General features: G+C 48.1%; 1 protein-coding gene across 1 annotated transcript in view; it reads right to left on the bottom strand.

Moving 5' to 3' along the window:
- ATP9A (ATPase phospholipid transporting 9A (putative)) overlaps positions 1-18,539 on the bottom strand; it is a 134,624-nt gene that overhangs the window by 100,429 nt on the left and 15,656 nt on the right. Inside the window, exons 2-3 of the mRNA XM_082671506.1 lie at positions 7,396-7,540; positions 4,057-4,170 (exon numbers count right to left, since the gene is read on the bottom strand). Of these exons, the coding sequence (XP_082527632.1) occupies positions 4,057-4,170; positions 7,396-7,540 (259 nt within the window). The remainder of the gene's footprint in view (positions 1-4,056; positions 4,171-7,395; positions 7,541-18,539) is intronic.

The raw sequence follows: 18,539 nt of genomic DNA on the forward strand, positions 1-18,539 counted from the left end.
CTATACCTTTCCAACTTCCGTAGAGGCACACTGAGGTGACTTAAGACAGAGATCTCTGCACATAAAGATAAAAAACACTTAAAAGAATAAAAGGCGGGCTTCCCTGGTGGCGCAGTGGTTGGGAGTCCGCCTGCCGATGCAGGGGACACGGGTTTGTGCCCCGGTCCGGGAGGATCCCACATGCCGCGGAGCGGCTGGGCCCGTGAGCCATGGCCGCTGAGCCTGCGCATCTGGAGCCTGTGCTCCGCAGCGGGAGAGGCCGCCGCGGCAGTGAGAGGCCCGCATACCGCCAAAAAAAAAAAAAGAATAAAAGGCAACCCCCAGCTCCAAAGATAAACACTAACTTCGGTGAAGAACCTTCCAGACCTCCATGTATTTACATGCACAAGTGTGCAAAAATACTTCTTGTGAGGGAGAGGGTCACAAAAATGGGAGTATGCTGTCCATGTTATCCTGAAACTTACTTTTTTCATGCAAAGAAAAAGATGAGTCACACCGTGTCGTGTCGACATCACTGGAGTGACTTCGTCATTCCTGACTCCGGGGCAGCATCCCATAGTTTTGCTGGACCAGCGTTCAGGTAACCACCGATGGACATCTGTTTGCTTCCAGTGTCTGAGTAACATATGCCATGCTGCAAAGAATATCCTCGTACACACACCCCACACACACCCCAAAGCCTTTTCTGATATTCCAAAGCCCAGTCCTTAGAAAAAGAAAATGAGTGTCCGTCTCTGTGGGGCTTCACATCCTCTCCACACCATAGCATGATCTCAAGCAAGCTCCTTATTCTCCTTTGCCCCATGTTCTTGTTTCTCGAGTGAAGCATCTTTTTTCTCTACCAGTCTGTTTTGCCTCCAGTCCATGGGAATCTCCAATAACCACTGTGGAAGAATTCGACAGAGCTGATCTCATTTCCAACCCCACTATTTCTCCTGCATAATTCCGTCTTCTCTGAGTCATACACATGACTCTTGGTTAACAGAATGAAAAATTTATGCCAAAGATGGCCAAAGTTCCCTCCCCAACACACATGCCAACGCCAACGTGAACAAGGTTGTAGGGGTGCTAGTAGGTCTGCACCCCAAAAATTGTTTGGACAATGGGTTTATATGACAGGCTGGGCAGATGAATACCTCGAGGGGAGAGAGCACAGACCAGATATCATGCTTGAGATGGTAAAGGCAGGGAGAGGGGGAGACACACAGCTGCATTCTCGAACACCTTGGGATCCAATTGCATTTACCTAATACATACTTTACTATAATGTAAGTTAGAGTGTATGTAAAACAGGCACGTGTAAGAAGAGACTGAAAGGAAACAGACCAGAAACATAGATGGGGCATCTCAGGAGGTGGCTGCACAGGTAGGGATTTTTGCTGTGCTGCTTCTCCTTCAAATTTTTCTCCAAAAATAATGAGTCCCGGGCGACTTCCCTGGTGGTCCAGTGGTTAAGAATCCGCCCTTCCAATGCAGGGGACATGGTTTCGATCCCTGGTTGGGGAGCTAAGATCCCACATGCCGCGGGGCAACTAAGCCCTCGTGCTGCAACTACTGAGCCCGTGCACTCTGCAGCCTGCGCCACAACCAAAGGGAAGCCCACATGCCGCAACTAGAGAAGCCCGCACGCCGCAATGAAGATCCCGCACGCTGCAACTAAGACCCGATGCAGCCAAATAAATAAATATTAAAAAAAAAAAAAAAGAATGAGTCCCTTTGTAGAGTCCCTTCGTAGTTGATAAAGGAAAAGAAAAATGAACAGAGGGCGTTTTGCAGGCAATAACGCAGCAAGATCTGGGGTCTGGGGAGAACCCAACAGACAAGATTTGAGAGGTGGGATCTGGTCATCCCACACTCCCAGTCGAGGGTTCCTGAGCCCGGAAGGCACCAATGAGGTACCAAGGAAACCCGTACAGCCTCAAGCAGAGCAGACTGCAAACCGGCAGCCTGCAGACAGACCACAAGAGAAGGAAGGGGTGTGCTCACTCCACACAGTGCTTTAACAATTTGTACATGAGTTAGCAACATTTGAAAATCAAGGGAAAGAGATGCTGGAAATTAGAAAATAATGATTCAGCACTGTGTATATCTTGTAACCTTTTTTCTAAAAAGGAGCGTTGGGGAGCAGGGAAAAGACAAGATTTTTAAATTTAATGTTGTATGTCAATTATACTTCAATTTTCAAAAATTATGGTAAATGGCAGAAGCCAGTCCAGAAAAAACTTATTCATTGTTTGTAAACTTTGGAAGAAGGAAAAAGAAATGAATGACAGTGTTTTGGGGGTGGAACTGGATAAAAGGGAGATTTTTCATGAGGTACCTTTTCACACGTTTCCTGAATCGTGTGACGGTATTACCTTTCAAATAACTAGACTTTAAAAACGTAATCAGTAAAACGCAGGGTGATAGATGATACTTTATACACATTGCAGACTAACTTTTCTTAAATAACTTACAGTTTGACTTTATATAGGTATGTAGCAAACTGCTGTGGAACTAAAAAGCTAAATAAAATTAGGGTACTTCCGGTAAAACTCTGAAGTTTCTACCTTTTGGGCCTGGCAACTCTGGGTCCATGTTTGCAGCTGATGGAACAAAGCAGCATCTTCTGCTTTGAGATGGGCCACGAGGCCCCCCTCTTCTATCAGCCTGGCTCTGAGTTAGTGACACTCACTGTATAAAAGCACACACCCTGATGCAGACAGGAACGTCTGTTATCCCAACAGCCTACCTCACCCACAAATGACTCAGAGCAGAAAAGAACGATTCCCACATCCCAAAAGCACCTCCACCGCCTGTGTGGAAGAAATAAACCCCCCTCCTCTTCCCAGGGCTGGAACTGCTGACACGACCTGTCTGATTAACGTAGCACCAATGGCGTGTGGGCCCCGCTCCCTGGGCCCTTGGCATCCACTTCCTCTGCTCCCTCAGTGCCTGTGCACCAAATCCTTACTGTCCTAAAGAATGTGTGTTTTTGTTTCCTTAAAGAGGAAACACCTTTTCTACTTTAACAATCTTCTCCCAATGAAAAATTTAACAAGATTTGTGAACAGAGAATCCAAGTGTTCCTTCCGAGCCCTGTGTAATGAAAAATAATATTTCATAATGTCTCTGGAGGAAAGGAAATGTCAGTTTCACCCTCTCTGTGCCCCAGACGCGCTGGGCTTCTTTCTGCTCTTCCAATACTCTAAGCATGTGCTGAATGCAGGGCCTTTGCACTGCTGCTCCCTGAACCTGGGATCCTCCCACCCTCCTACTTTTCTTCCCATCACCTCCTCAAGAGGCCTTTCCCGGCCACCCTGGTTAAGACTGCCCCTCCACATCTCCCACCGTCATCCGCTCAACAAGTACTAACTGTGCCTGGGATGCCCCATTTGCCCTACGACCTTCTACTACCTTCACAGCAGTTTCACAACTTGAAACAATTAGGCTCAACTGTTTTACTATCTGTCCCCACTGAAAGTCAACTCTGCGAGGGCAGGAATTTTTCTACGTTTCAGTCACTGCTGCATCCCCAGTGCCCAGCACCATGGCTGGCACACAGCAGGTGCTCAATAACCATTTCCAAAAAGGCAGGAAGAAAGAAAAGGCGGCACAAGAAGGATGGAGGGGCGTCGGGTCCGTCACCCTCCATACACACTGAAGCACAGAATCTGTTCCTCTGTCAACCCTGCACGCTGAAAGTCTACATAAGAAACAGAAACGATTCAAAGAGCACAGTGCACAGCGTTGGAGGCTTTGCCTTGCTCATGACCGCCGTGTACCAGAGCCTAGAACCGAGTGATTCACGACAGGCATGCAAAAAATATTTGCTGAAACAAGGAAAGGCTGAACAGCTGACGGACAGAAGGAATGAGTAGCACAGGCATCACTACGGTTGATCCTGGTAGTGGGAGAAACGGAGCCTCACCATGAAAACCTCAGGGGTTCCCAACGTGTTGGCCTGAGGGTGTCCTCTCCCTTGAAAGGCCGAGTCCCATTCCAGGTGCCTGGAGGACAAAGAACCTGTGCTGCCCAACCTCTGATGTTACTGAACGGACGGCCCGACTGACTCACCAGGGGAACCCAGTAGGTGTACAGTGCTCCCAGTCGCATTTCGGGGACGAACTGGGAGCAGGCGAGAAGCAGGAAGTAGAGGTTGAAGAAGTATTTGAACTGGTTAAACAGCACCTGGAAGGGAGAGAGAGGAGAGAGAAGACACTTCAGGTTGGTCTGATACAGCTGGGCGGGCTTAGAGGGGCATGAGTGACATTTCAAAACACCCCCCCAGAAGAACAAAACTCACATGGTACCTACATATACAGTTTACACACCTCTACATGCTGTATAGGAAAATACACCTGGGTGACGAAAACGTAATTTGTCAAAGTAAAGAAGCAAATGACACACGTGGGAATTATAAACACTAGATTCAAGACAGTGGGGACCTCTGGGCAGGGAGGGTATGCTGGAGGCTTCGGCTATAGCTGTGAGATTTTATTTCTTAAACTTTTTTTTTTTTTAATTTATGGCTGAGTTGGGCCTTCGTTGCTGTGCACGGGCTTTCTCTAGTTGCAGTGCACGGGCTTCTCACTGCCGTGGGTTCTTTTGTTGCGAAGCACGGGCTCTAGAGCACAGGCTCAGTAGTTGTGGCACACCAGGCTTAGTTGCTCCGCGGCATGTGGGATCTTCCTGGACCAGGGACTGAACCCGTATCCCCTTCACTGGCAGGCGGATTCTTAACCACTGCGCCAACAGGAAAGTCGGAAACTTTTTTTTCCTATTTTTTGGCCATGCGGAGCAGTACGTGGGATCTCAGCTCCCCAACCAGGGATTAGAACCCACGATTGATCCCTGAGGTGGAAGTGCAACGTCTTAACCAGTGGACCGCCAGGGAAGTCCCTTCTTAAACTATTTTGTAAGTACAGGAAAGGCCACTCAAAATGTTATTGAAGAGGTTTTAGTGGGAAATGCTTATGCTGTAAGACTGAATCAAACGAGTGAGATAAGTGGATATCTCCATGGTATGATCTCAACGTCATACAATATCTACAGCAGAATTTCATCCCATGTGGCAAGAGGGTTCTGGCAGAGTTTCAACTGCCCCCACGTGCCCTGGAAGTGACACTGATCCCCCTGACTCGTTTTGGGCAACGAACAGAAATCACGTGTCCCTTCGGAGCACTGTCCGGCCCCTCGCTCTTGCCCTGCCATGGAGACGTGGGTGCCCACGTATTCCAGATAATGTAGCTGTGAGATGGAGGAGAATGGCCTGATCTGCCTCAGAATTTCCGTGAATGAGAAATAAACTTTCACTTGACTTAAGACACTGAGCTCGTGACTTCCCTGGTGGCGCAGTGGTTAAGAATCTGCCTACCAATGCAGCAGACACGGGTTTGAGCCCTGGTCTGGGAAGATCCCACATGCCGCGGAGCAACTAAGCCCATGTGCCACAACTACTGAGCCCACGTACCACAACTACTGAGCCCACGTACCACAACTACTGAGCCCACGTACCACAACTACTGAAGCCCACGCACCTAGAGCCTGTACTCCGCAAAGAGAGAAGTCACCGCAATGAGAAGCCCACACACCACAACGAAGAACAGCCCCTACTCGCCACAACTAGAGAAAGCCTGCGCGCAGCAATGAAGACCCAACGCAGCCAAAAATTAATTAATTAATTAAAAAAAAAGATACTGAGCTTTAGGGGGCTGGGGGAGGGGAGTAAGCCAGGCAGCAATAAATGTACTCAAAATCACCCTTAAAGGGCTTCCCTGGTGGCGCAGTGGTTGGGAGTCCGCCTGCGGATGCAGGGGACACGGGTTCGTGCCCCGGTCCGGGAAGATCCCACATGTCGCGGAGCGGCTGGGCCCGTGAGCCATGGCCGCTGAGCCTGCGCGTCCGGAGCCTGTGCTCCGCAACAGGAGAGGCCACAGCAATGAGAGGCCCGCGTACCGCAAAAAAAAAAAAAAAAAAATCACCCTTAAAAAAACATTCAGGTTGACCTTAAGCTACAGTGTAAGGTATTTGCGTTTCCATGTTCTCCCTCAATAAATCAAACAGTGATTTTTTTTTTCTTCCAGCTTTCGAACTGATTGCTGCTGCTGCTTCTGAAGTCAGTCAGTGTATCCTGGAGGCCACACTAGATAAAAACAGATGTTTAACTTAAAGGCGTTTTAGGGGCAAGGTTTTCAGAGTACTTGTCCATGGATTTAACAAACAAAAGGGATGAATGCAGAGTAAAATACTACGCAAAACATTAGCAAACAGGCTTCCCTGGTGGTGCAGTGGTTGAGAGTCCGCCTGCCAATGCAGGGGACACGGGTTCAAGCCCTGGTCCGGGAAGATCCCACGTGTCGCGGAGCAACTAAGCCCGTGTGCCACAACTATTGAGCCTGTGCTCTAGAGCCTGTGAGCCACAACTACTGAAGCCCGCGCGCCTAGAGCCTGTGCTCTGCAATGAGAAGCCACTACAGTGAGAAGCCCGTGCACCGCAAGGAAGAGTAGCCCCCGCTCGCCGCAACTAGAGAAAGCCCACGTGCAGCAACAAAGACCCAATGCAGCCAAAAATAAATTCAAAAAAAAAAAAAAAGTGACTTCAATTAAAAAAAAAAATCACAAACATGTTAATAGAAAGTCTCTCTGGATGATAGTGTTAAAATTTACCTTTAAAAAAAAGTTCTCTACACTTTTATCTCCCAACTTTCCTGTTCCAAATGTGTATTTCATGATAATGAGGGGTGGGGGGGAATGTAAGCACTGATTTTTTTTTTAATAAATTTATTTATTTATTTATTTTTGGCTGCATTGGGTCTTTGTTGCTGTGCGCAGGCTTTCTCTACTTGTGGTGAGCGGGGGCTACTCTTCGTTGCGGTGTGCGGGCTTCTCATTGTGGTGGCTTCTCTTGTTGCGGAGCGTGGGCTCTAGGCGCGTGGGCTTCAGTAGTTGTGGCTCGCAGGCTCTAGAGCGCAGGCTCAGTAGCTGCGGCACACGGGCTTAGTTGCTCCGCAGCATGTGGGATCTTCCCGGAACAGGGCTCGAACCCGTGTCCCCTGCATTGGCAGGCGGACTCTCAACCACTGCGCCTCCAGGGAAGTCCCCTCCTGATTTTCTTTTTTTTTTGGAACAAAGCTACGTCCTCAAAATATCTTTTTCACTCTTAGGCCCAACACACCAAATAAATGTGAAGTTATTCTAACCAATCAAGTGGAGTCTCACAGCCTTGCAGACAGAAGGCAGCCCCCTTCCAGGTGCTCAGGACCAGGGAAGATGAATGGCCAGTGGCTGAGGTGACATGGAAAAGACGGGGTGTTCACAGAATCTGCCACAGGGACTTCAGTCTGCTAAGACTGGTACCACTGCATACATCTGGTGTAGGAAGAAGAAAACGATGTTGCCCCTGCCCGTACATACCCCAGGCAAAAAGGTGAAGAAGTTGTACTTCTGATTGTTGATGACATTTCGAGGGTATCTCTGGTCCCTCTTCTCGGGGTGCCCCAACCAGACCGTGCGGGGCCTGGGCTCCCCTGCACCACAGCATCTCAGCCACTCGCAGCACCTGTGGGAAAGACACGCCCACACCGTCAAGGCCGAGCCCACACCCATCCACTCTTCCCAGAATGTCTTTCTCTAAAGCATCTTCACTGAGTCAGAACCACAGCCCCATCTGAGGCTTCATCCTTCAATGAGAGGGGAAAACACAGCTGAGGCATCTAAGAAGCTGTGGTCCAAATCAAAGATGCTTTGTCCCCAAGCCCAAATTATTTCAAAAAGTAGGATTCGTTTTTAAAATAAGTTTTAAAGTTAAATCTTAAAATAAGATTTAAGTTAAAAAAGTAAATACAGAGCAACAAGTACTGTTATCACTTTGACATTCTGCAGGTGAGAGGAAAGCTCAGGACAGCTGAGTAAAGCACCCGAGTTTACCAAGACGTGAGAAACAGCTGAGCCTGGCCTTGAACCAGGTCCATCTTATTCTGAAACCCAGTGTCTTCGCACCCCACATGCTATCAAGGGTGCTGGTCACACCAAGATTACTATACAAAAAGAGAAGGGAAAGAATCTCCTTCCACACTCGGCTCCACGTTTTAGCAACATGCTGGAGGAACACGCCAGCAAGATGATGACTCGGCGCCCCGCATAACCTGGAGACAGGCCAGCGTACCAGCTGTAGGCAAACTGACTCCCAGGGCCGCCCCCGGAGGGCAGCTCACCAGGCACGCCTGCCCTCAGGTCGCCTGTGTGAAGCCAGGGACACCTGCCCGGCTCTGGCAAAAGTCAGCTGCTCTGAGACACACATGCCCACCCTCACTCGTGCCAAAAAAAGGCAGCCCATCCTTCAGGAGCGGCTGTAAACAGGCATTTTGAGAATTACGAGCATCCGTTAAGGGTCTTTCATGGAAAGACCCCAGGCTGAACTGTTCACCTCCCCACCCACCCCCACAGGCTGGGAGGAAGGAACCCCAGCCCTACCAGCCCCTTGAGATGCTGCCAGCTGAAGGCAACCCATCCAGATGTGGCCATGATGACTTACATAGTTACTTGTCACCTGCAGACCCACCGTCTCCCCCTCCTCCTACGGGCCAGGCAGGCCCTGCCCAGGTACTGGGGTGCAGAGTTGAGCACACACAGTCCCTGGGCATCGGGACTCTAAAGATTAGCAAGCCAGCAAGTTGCCTGCTCAGATGCTCAAAATTTCCATGATGAAACACGATGCTCTTTCTTCAAAATAGCATCCTGGTTCCCGTAAACTAGTGCTAGGGCTGGGGTGGGGAGGATGGCGGTAGCTCTCACGAGGATGGGTTTCACTTCTAATAACTCATTCGTGTTGGCAAGAGACACATACAGAAACCTTGAGGTGTCCAGCCCCATTCCTGCTCTTGGGTGTGCGTCACCCAAGCCGGCCATCCGTGGACGCAAAGCACTGAATGAAGGAGGGAGGGAGGATGCATTTGACGGAAGCACACCCTTCAATCTGCAGATACCTACCCATGGTCACTGACTTTTCTGTGGACCAGCCAGTCTCTCCCCATCCTATAATAATCCTGTAATGACGACTCCCAGAGCTGAGTGTTTCTAATGAAAGCTGAAGAATGAATTTAAGAGAATGACATACTGTCAGGCTGTTTATGAGTTTTGTCTGTTTTGTCCTAGCAGAAGGTTCCTCACAGCAAGCTACCAAGTTAAACGCTCCGTGACTTAACCGGCAGGCGTGCATGCGCACAGGGGCAGGTCATTCAGGGCAGCCCGCACGTGGTAGCAAAGACTGGAACGTACCTGGCCAGTCATCAGAGGGCGGCTGGTCAAATAAGCAGGGAACGTCCATACAATGGAATGCTCAACAGTCTTTGAAGAGGGAGATAGAGCTGTATGCGCTGAATAGCCCCATTTGCAAGATACGCTAAATCAGGAAGGAGCTGCAAGGTGTGTCCAGGATGCCATTCCTTGCATGAAAGCAAGAGGATAGCGTGCAGACTATGCCTGCCAATGCAGAAAACCTCCACGACAGCTGGCGCCACCGGCTGCCTTTGGGAAGGAGGGAGTAGGGGCGCCTTTTCCTACTTATTCTTCCGTCACATTGTACATATATTACCTATGGAAATAAATGTGCATTTCTTTTCTTTTTAGCTAAATCCATAATAGTAAGCATTTATTAAGTGCTCATCTGGTCCAACTATGATTCCAGTTCCTGTGGGGACCTAACTTTGGAACAGGATCCTTCCCTTCCAACTTCCTCACAATCTCATTGCAACAAAGGGTAATAAGCATTTGGCACAGGGTAAAATAAGGACTTTGTGTCACCTGAGCCCAGTGTAACCAGCCCCCAGCTGATCTCATTTAATCACCTTGATTGTCACCTTGTTTATTCACTTTCTACCTGCACCGGATATAAGCTGCACACTTTCAATGACTTTTAGGTCAACAGTATTTACTGAGTATCTAATAAGAAGACGACGACAAGGGATCATTGCTCCCCTTTTGTCACACATTCATTCACCTAGAATGTCCTGTGCACTCACAGGACGCAGGTCCTCACCTAGGGCATTCAACAGTGAGCAAGACAGACGAGGTCCTCCTCCCACGGGGAGGAAGAGAGACAGTAAACAGCTCTCTAAAATAAAATAAGGCGTGGGATAAGAGAAGGGGTGGGGAAGGGGCGTGGCTCCAGGAGACTGGGTGGTTGGGAAGGCTGGGGTGACAGGTGAGCTGAGTGACAAGAAGAAACATCCGTGCAAGCAGGCAAGGAAGAGCCACCTAGGCAGACCAGAACCGCAAGGGCACAGATCCAGAGGCAGGAAGCAGCCTGACGCACATCTGCAGGGAAAGAAAACTAGCGTGGCTGGAATGCCCCGAATACGGGGGACAGGGTAAAAGATGAGGTCGGAGGAGGAGGAGGGGGCAGACGACACAGGGCCTTGTCACCAGGGCAAGGAGTCTGGATTTTACTCCATCCACAGTGGGGATCACTGAAGGGTTACAAGCACAGGGTGGCATGATCTGATTTTTTTTTTTTTTTTTTGGCCACGTCTCACGGTTTGCAGGATCTTCGTTCCCCAACCAGGGATCAAACCCATGCCCCTGCAGCGGAAGCACAGAGTCCTAACCACTGGACGGCCAGGGAATTCCCGAGTTACATTTTTTTAAAGGTCCTTCTGGCTTCTGAGCAGAGAAGACGCTGCCGTGTGCAAAAGGAGAAACAGGTAACAGGTGTGAGGCTTCTTCGGGGGATGGTGAAGTGTTCTAACATTGTGGTGATGTCTGCACAACTCAATGAATATACTAAAAATTGCTGAATTATATACTTTAAAGAGGTGAACTGCAGGGTATGTGAACTATATCTTAATCAAGCCGTACATTAACCAAAAAAAATGGAAACAGAAGGATCATTTAGAAAGCTGTTGCCGTCATCCAGGCAAGCAAAGACTAGGGTGGTGGCGGTGAGGGGTGATGAGAAAGATAGATGCTCAAAATGTTACGGATGTAGAAGTGTGTTCTCTTTAAAACATAATGTCTTGCTTCACTTAATGTTCACAACCATCCTACATAGTATGTACTAGCATCATCCCCATTTTCATGATGGATAAACTGAGGCCCAGAGAGGGCTCAGTTACCTGCTCAAGATCTACTGCTACAGCAGCTCTATCCACTACCGAGTGGTGGAAGCCGACTTTAAGCCCAGGTCTGTCTGACCCACATCCTGAGCTAAGAGCCTGAGAGTACCCTGCACAGCCATTGACAGCCCCATCAGCGCAATTATTTCACAGCTCTTTTTTTTCTAGTCTCTCCTCATTACATAAAATTGGAAAGATCCTTAGGGGCCATAGAGAGTGAGGGCTCTCAGGCTGCTCAAACCGGAGCTCTTCTGTGTGCACGTCAGCTGCCCTGCCCCCCACACTCATTCATTAATTTTCATATCAATGTGTTGGCTCCCAGCTCCCCAGTCACCCTTCAATGCCCGCTCTGGGATGTGGACAGACTCCTTTCTGCCTCTCCTTTACAGTCAGTGAAATGCTAAGCCTTCTCAGTAGAGGGCGCTGGAGGGACACCACTGGAGGAAAAAGCTCACCTGTGGTTTCCAGGCCGTGGCACAGTGGGCGGGTCAGCAGTGCGTTGAGTGAGGCCATCGAATGGTGCGCTGGCCAGCCATGCGCCCAGCACATGCTGTCCCTCGAGGCTTTCAAGCCCCACTGTGGCCCAGGGGTCACCTTCCCAGGGCCCTCTCGATATAGACATCCCAGGCCCCAGGCCTCCTCCACACCAGCGCCCTGATTCCCTCACCCCCAGGTTTGTCTCCCAAGGTCCTCCTGTCACTGTGGCCCTTAGTGTCCCACCAGGGACACTGTGAGCTCTGGTGCCCTCACTCCTATTGTACACCCAATGTGTCAACCATCAGCTGTGCCTGCCACCCCATCGGTACCCCTGGGATTGCTTTCTTGCTGGCCCCACCTGCAGACCACCTCTGGTCCTGCCATCCAGTGGCCTGAACTACACTGTCTCCAACCAGGTCTGCACCCCAGCCTTAGGGAGGGGCCCCCGTCCAAGTATGTCCTACCTCAGATTCAGTCCCTTAGCCTAGGCTACCATACAGTTTTCTTCTATAGCCTACAGTTATAATTTAGAAGTCCATTTCCCTCCATCTTTCCACCTGATTGAGCCGAGGCCAACCCCACCTCTGAGCTCCAGGCATGACAGGCCCCGGATCCAGGCTTGGCCAAGCAGAGCCCTCAGCATGGTGATGGGCTCAGAGAAAGGGCCAGTGAGAGGCCTGGCTGGGATTTTTGCTAGAAATTCCAGAAAAGACATGCTCTTCACCCTGGGGTTGTTAAGGTGGCAGAAAACAAGCCTGGAGTTGCAGGAAGCCACCTTGCTCCTGTTTAGGGAGAGTCTGCCTGAAAACGGAGTCACAAGGAGGATGCAGAGACCACAGGAGGCTCCTGCCCACCTCGGGGGCGAGTGTAGGTCTGTCGGTTCCCTGGGCTTCTCAAGTCTTAGGCACCAGTACATCGGTTTTTGTTTTATTTTACTTTGCTAAAGCCAATGTTAAGTGGGTGCAGTTAACCACCGCCCCAAATCTCCTGTCTGATAGTCCTGTCTGCCACGTGGCTGGGCCGTACTTAATAAGATGCTTTCCTGTTGGTTTGTGTGTCTTCGCGCCTAAGCTTTTAAAGCCTGCAGTCTATCATCCTGACGTCTGCACACTGATCTCTTTAGAGCTGTGATGTCCAACATGGTAGCTTTACATTTAAGTTACTTAAATAAAAGAGTTAAATTCCTCATTCTCAGCAGCCACACTCTCAGCGCTCCGCGGCCACAGGTGGTCCGTGGCTATGGACTGGACGGCGCGGACGCAGAACATTCCAGCATGGCAGAGGTTCTACTAGACGGTGCTGCTTTAGAGCAGCTCTTTCAAGGCATCTCCTCCCTCCTCGCGCTTGAACAAACCTCAATGCCACAGGAACATCAGCAAGTGGACCCCACAACTGAAGGCAATTTGCCCAAAGAGTTTCCCAAACTTCAGCCCTTTTCACACACACGGGATTTCTACCATATCCAACTAATTCTACCTTCTAACTTCATAAGTTTGCCTCAATTTGCATACCTTAAATCAGCGATTCTCAACAGGGAGAAGGGGGTTAGTTACTGGTATCTAGTAGGTAGAGGAGGCCAAGATTCTACTAAACATCCTACAAAGCCCGGGACAGCACCCACCACAAAGAATGATGCAGCCTGAAATGCCAGTTGTGCCCTGGTTGAGAACTCCTGACCTGGATTTTACTTATCAGTACATAAATGTGTCTTAGAAGGTAACTTAAAAGGTAACCACTATCATAAATGCAAAACCAGTATCACTTGCCATAAACAGAAGGTAAACGTCAAAATCAACACAATATGAGAAGCAAACGTTACTAAATTCCAGATACAGTGGCTCCCAGCCCCCAGCCTGCTGCCTGCTGGCCAGTTTCTTCTGCTATTCAAAAGTGGGCCCTGACAGGGTTAAAAATATTGAAGGAAAACTGAAAAAGGAAGTGTGTCGCTATACATCTCAACGTGATTTAGTTCCTGTCCGTGAATTACTCAGGATCACTGTAGCACCTGGGGCCATCACCTGCTATCTGGGGAACTACTGGCCTGCAGTAGAAGCCTTGGGCTTGGTGGCAAATTTACAAGTGACGAAGTCCTCCCCCGGCCCCCAGGTCAGTTAAAGCAGAAGAGGCGGCAGCCAGGCTCCCCCGACATCTGGATTTATACCCACGACGCCGCCACACCCCGTCTGTCCAGGGGTGGACGTCAGCACCCCGGAGGTCCAAGAGGGGGAGCTGCCTGGAGCTGTGGGGTGGCAGCTGTCACCCTGCTGTTGCTTCTCAACACCAAACTGAGCTGTCACTTTCCCAAATTAACTCCTATCCCACATTCTAGACAGGCTGGGGAGATGGGCTACAAGATAGAACCCCTGAGTGCGAGAAATTATTGTAGAGGCTGAAAAAGAAGTAACAAGCAAGAGTCTCAGTTTCAGAACAGCAGCACCACGTGGGCTAGAGGAATAAACACCAGCTTTTAAACCAGATGGGCCTGTGCGCAAATCCCAGCCCCGTTCCACACCAGCTGTGAGCCCTTGGACAATTCATCTTCTGTGATCCCCACTTTCCCTATCTGTAAATTGACAGTAAGACCCGCCTTGCTGAATTACTACGAAGACTGAGGATTTTATCTATAAAGGGTGTAAGACAATGCCTAGCACATAACAGGCATTCAATTAAAAGTAGATCTTATTTCTCTTACGTTATTTTTCCAGATTGAAAAAAGAAAACATGAAAATTTTCTCACCTGAATAGCAGCGGCTATTCAACTAGGCTAAGATGTAAAGCTAGAAATAATCTCGTCTACGCTGCTTCCAGCTTACACAATTTAAACAAAAGGAAACCAAAGTGGAGTTCCTTACGACTTGACTCTAAAACAAAGGTTTTGATAGCCAATAGCCTGCCAACCAGATGTGCAGTGTTTTCACACAATCTGGCCAAATGCAAGGAAAAGCAAATATTAGCGAGGGACACACCAAGGGAACAATGTTTCTGGAAAACGTACCTACTGCAACAAGGAGCTAGCGTCCAAAGAAATGATCATCTCTGCCCTGGTGCCACTCAGCAGGCACTCAGTAAATATTTACTGAATTGCCTGCATGACGTAGCCACCTTCCCTGAAGCCGGAGTCCAGGAAGCTAGAGTCTCAGTGTTGACGCCGGAAAGATCCAGGAAGAATGTAAAGGAAAATTAAAAGCAACACGGAGAACTCACAGATACAGAGAACAAACTGGAGGGTGCCAGTGAGGAGGGGTGAGACAGGGGAAGGGGATTAAGAGGTGCCAACTATGTATAAAATAAGTAAGCTACAAGGATATATTATTGTACCGCACAGGGAACATAGCCAATATTATATAACTACAGATGGAGTACAACCTTTAAAGGTTGTGAATCACTAGGTTGTACACTTGAAACTGGTATCATAGTGTACATCAAGTACACCCCAATTTTAAAAAAAGCAATATAGAGAAAATAGTCTGCAGCAGTAGCTCTCAATAGGGGTAGGGGGTGAATTTGCCCCTGGGGACACTTGGCAACGTCTAGAGAGATGTTTGGCTGTCATGACTGCAGGTCCAGGGAAGGGAAGGGCTACTGGCATCTAGTGGGTAGAAGCCAAGGATGCTGCTAAACAGCCTACAGTGGACAAGACAGCCCCACACAGAGGATTATCTGGCCCCAAATGCCAACCATCCCCAATCTGAGAATGCTGCTCTAGAGCGGGACTGTCCCCGACATTTCTGTGCAGAGGGAGATGTTCTCTAGCTGCACCATCGAACACACCAGCCATTAGCCACACATGGCTGTTGAGCGCTGGAAACATACATTTTAAATTTTAGTTCATTAATTTAATGAATGAAAACAGCCACATGCGGCTAGTGGCTACCACACTGGACAGCAGGTCTAGAAGGACGTAACCCAAACTGTTAAGCACAGATGCCTGGAGGGCAGGTGGGGGGGACTGGAAGGAATGGAAGGGAAGGTATGAAGGGAAACTTTTGCTCTTTGTTCTAGAAACAGGGAAGTGGCTAGATTTTTTTTTTTTTTAAACCGGGAGAATATAAAATCTAGGATCTGAAAGAATGCAAAGAAGGAAGTAGTTCACTGAAGTCTGAAGTATCTCTGGCCACAGGAATGCTACTGTCTGGAGAAGAAACAAGACTATAGTTGTCCCTCTTATCCACAGGGGATACGGTCCAAGACCCCCCCAGGGGATGCGTGAAACTGAGGATAGCACGGAGTTTTTCCTATACACAAATACCTGTGATAAAGTTTCATTTATGAATTAGGCACAGTAACAGATTAATAACAATAACCAATAATAAAACATAACAATTATAACAATATACTGTAATAAAAGTTATGTGAACATGGTCTCTCTCAAAATACCTTATGTACAAATTTAATGCCCTTTTCATCTTAACTAAAGTACTTATCACACACCGTGGCCATAAGTTTTGCGGTTTGAGGTGCACGAAAACTAGCACGAATTTCTTTTTCCCTCTTCATAATTTCACTGATAGAAGATTCATTCTTACTGTGGATCTTAGCAACCTCAGCATACGACTTCTTTTCTTTCCTTTAAGTCGAGAACTTTCACCTTTTCACTTAAAAGAAGCACTTCACAGCTTCCCTTTGACATGTCCGAATTGCCAACATCACTATTCGGGGCCATTATTAAGTAAAATAAGGGTTGTTTGAACACAAGCGCTGTGATACTGAGACAGCTGATCTGATAACGGAGACCCATCTGAGTGACTACTGGCAGGATATGCGGGACAGAGGGATGATGAGTCATGTCCGGGGCAGGACTAAGGAAGACACAAGATTTCATCATGCTACTCGGAACAGCGGACAATGTAAAACTTATGAATTGTTTACTTCTGGAATTTTCCATTTCATATTTTCGGGTTCATTAAGGGTAACTGAAACCATAGAAAGCGAAAGCTCAGATAAGGTGGGACCACTGTTTACCAATGAAAAAAGCCAAGTCGATGCAGCAGCTTCTTCAACCGTACAGCTCAGATCCTCTGACCTAGCAAGTCTACCTAGAAGGACACAAATATGGGTACTGGTGACCAACGGGAAATGCACTAGGAGGCCAGCAGCAGCAATACAGACAGAGAGCAAAACCCTGGAAATGACCAAATGCCCATTACGGCAAGACCCCTGTACAAGGGGCTGTAGTCTGGAAAGAATAAGGTAGAGACACACACACTGGCAGGACAAGATCCAAGCGATAAAACAGAAGGAAAAAAGCAAGCAAAAGATAAGCAATTTATTGTGCTATATTTTAATAAAAATAATATATGCTGATATATGCATGGAAAAAAATACTAGGAAACAAATATACACACACACACACACACACACAAACTGTTAACTCTGGTTCTCTGGGGTAGGGGGCAGTCACGGATGATGCAAACTGTCGCCTCTCCCTATTTCTCGGGCCTTAAGTCTTCCCCTATTGGTCTCTTTCTGCTCAGAGCACATGACACCTCTCACATTGCATCCAACCCCACGATTCAATAATTATGAACTCAAATTCACCCCTGTTACCTTTTCATCCCAGGTCCTCACAGTCAAGCCACCGACTGCAGCCAAGGCAGGTGAGCTCCAGAACTCTGCACTTTCAGCTCTTCCCTGGCTGTTTCATTTTTCTCCAACTCCCAACCCCTGTGCAAGACTCATCCACACCAGACTTGCTCAGGCAAGCCCATCACCCAACTTCTACTTATCCGTCAAAACCCAACTCTGTTATTCCCGAAGAGAAGACGAAGCAGCTCTGTTCTCCCTTAGATTTACCTGTTTCTCTCTAGACCAGGACTGGCAAACTCAAATCTACAGAAGCCCAGAAAGTAACAGAAAACAATAAATGAACAAAAATAAACACAGGATCCAGTGGGGTGGGGCACACTGAGGAGACCAGATCTCACGGGAAGGAAGTAGCTGCCCCCAGATCCTACCAGGATACAATTCTACATAAACCCAGCACAGTAGACCATCCAATTCTTCAAGACAAAGACAAAACATAAGATTGTGAGATGCAAACACTCAGTTTTTAAATGTTGGCAACTGATTCAATTTTAAAGTACTAGCAAAACTAAAACCACACTGAGAGATCATTTTTTTACTTAGCACGATGACGAAGATCAAAGAGCCTAACAACACCTGTGCTTGGTCAGGATGGCCAAACAGGCACCCTTCACTGCTGGGAGGGGCCTAAATCAGTGTTACCTTGAGGGAGGGAAGCCTGGCGACAGCTATCAAAATTACAAATGGACATTCATTTTGACCCAACCATTCCCCTTCGAGATATTCCATATGTTCCAAAATGGGTATAAAGACCATTCACCATAACATCTAGTAACAGCAAACTAGAAATAACCGAAACCTCATCTGTAGTAAACTGCTTAAAGTACATCTATTCGATGGAATCCAATTAAGCCACTTTAAAGAAAAAATTTTAATAAAGAAGCTCTTTATGTCCTGATATGGAACAGGCCCAGGGTGTATTGTTAAGTGAAAAAAATAGGTTGTAGTGTGTAAGGTGTACTAATAATTGAATAAAAAAGGGAAACATCCATGCATGTTTGTCTAGATAGATATAAGATACTTGTACTTTTTTTTGGTAGATGGTTAAAGCTTCTCCAGAACGACACTGAAGAAATTGATGAGTGGTTGCCTGGAGAGGGGCACAGGGTAGGTGAACGGAGCGGGCGGGAGGGAGACTAAGTGTGCAATGTACACACTTCTGTACCTTTTAACACTGAACTGGGACTTCCCTGGTGGCACAGCGGTTAAGAATCTGCCTGTCAATGCAGGGGACACGGGTTCGAGCCGTAGTCCAGGAAGATCCCACATGCCGCGGAGCAACCAAGCCTGTGTGCCACAACTACTGAAGCCCGTGTGCCTAGAGCCCGTGCTCTGCAATGAGAAGCCACCGCAATGAGAAGCCCATGCACCGCAACGAAGAGTAGT

Source organism: Grampus griseus, assembly GCF_964374135.1.
Source record: "Grampus griseus genome assembly, chromosome: 14".
NCBI classification, from domain to species: Eukaryota; Metazoa; Chordata; class Mammalia; order Artiodactyla; family Delphinidae; genus Grampus; species Grampus griseus.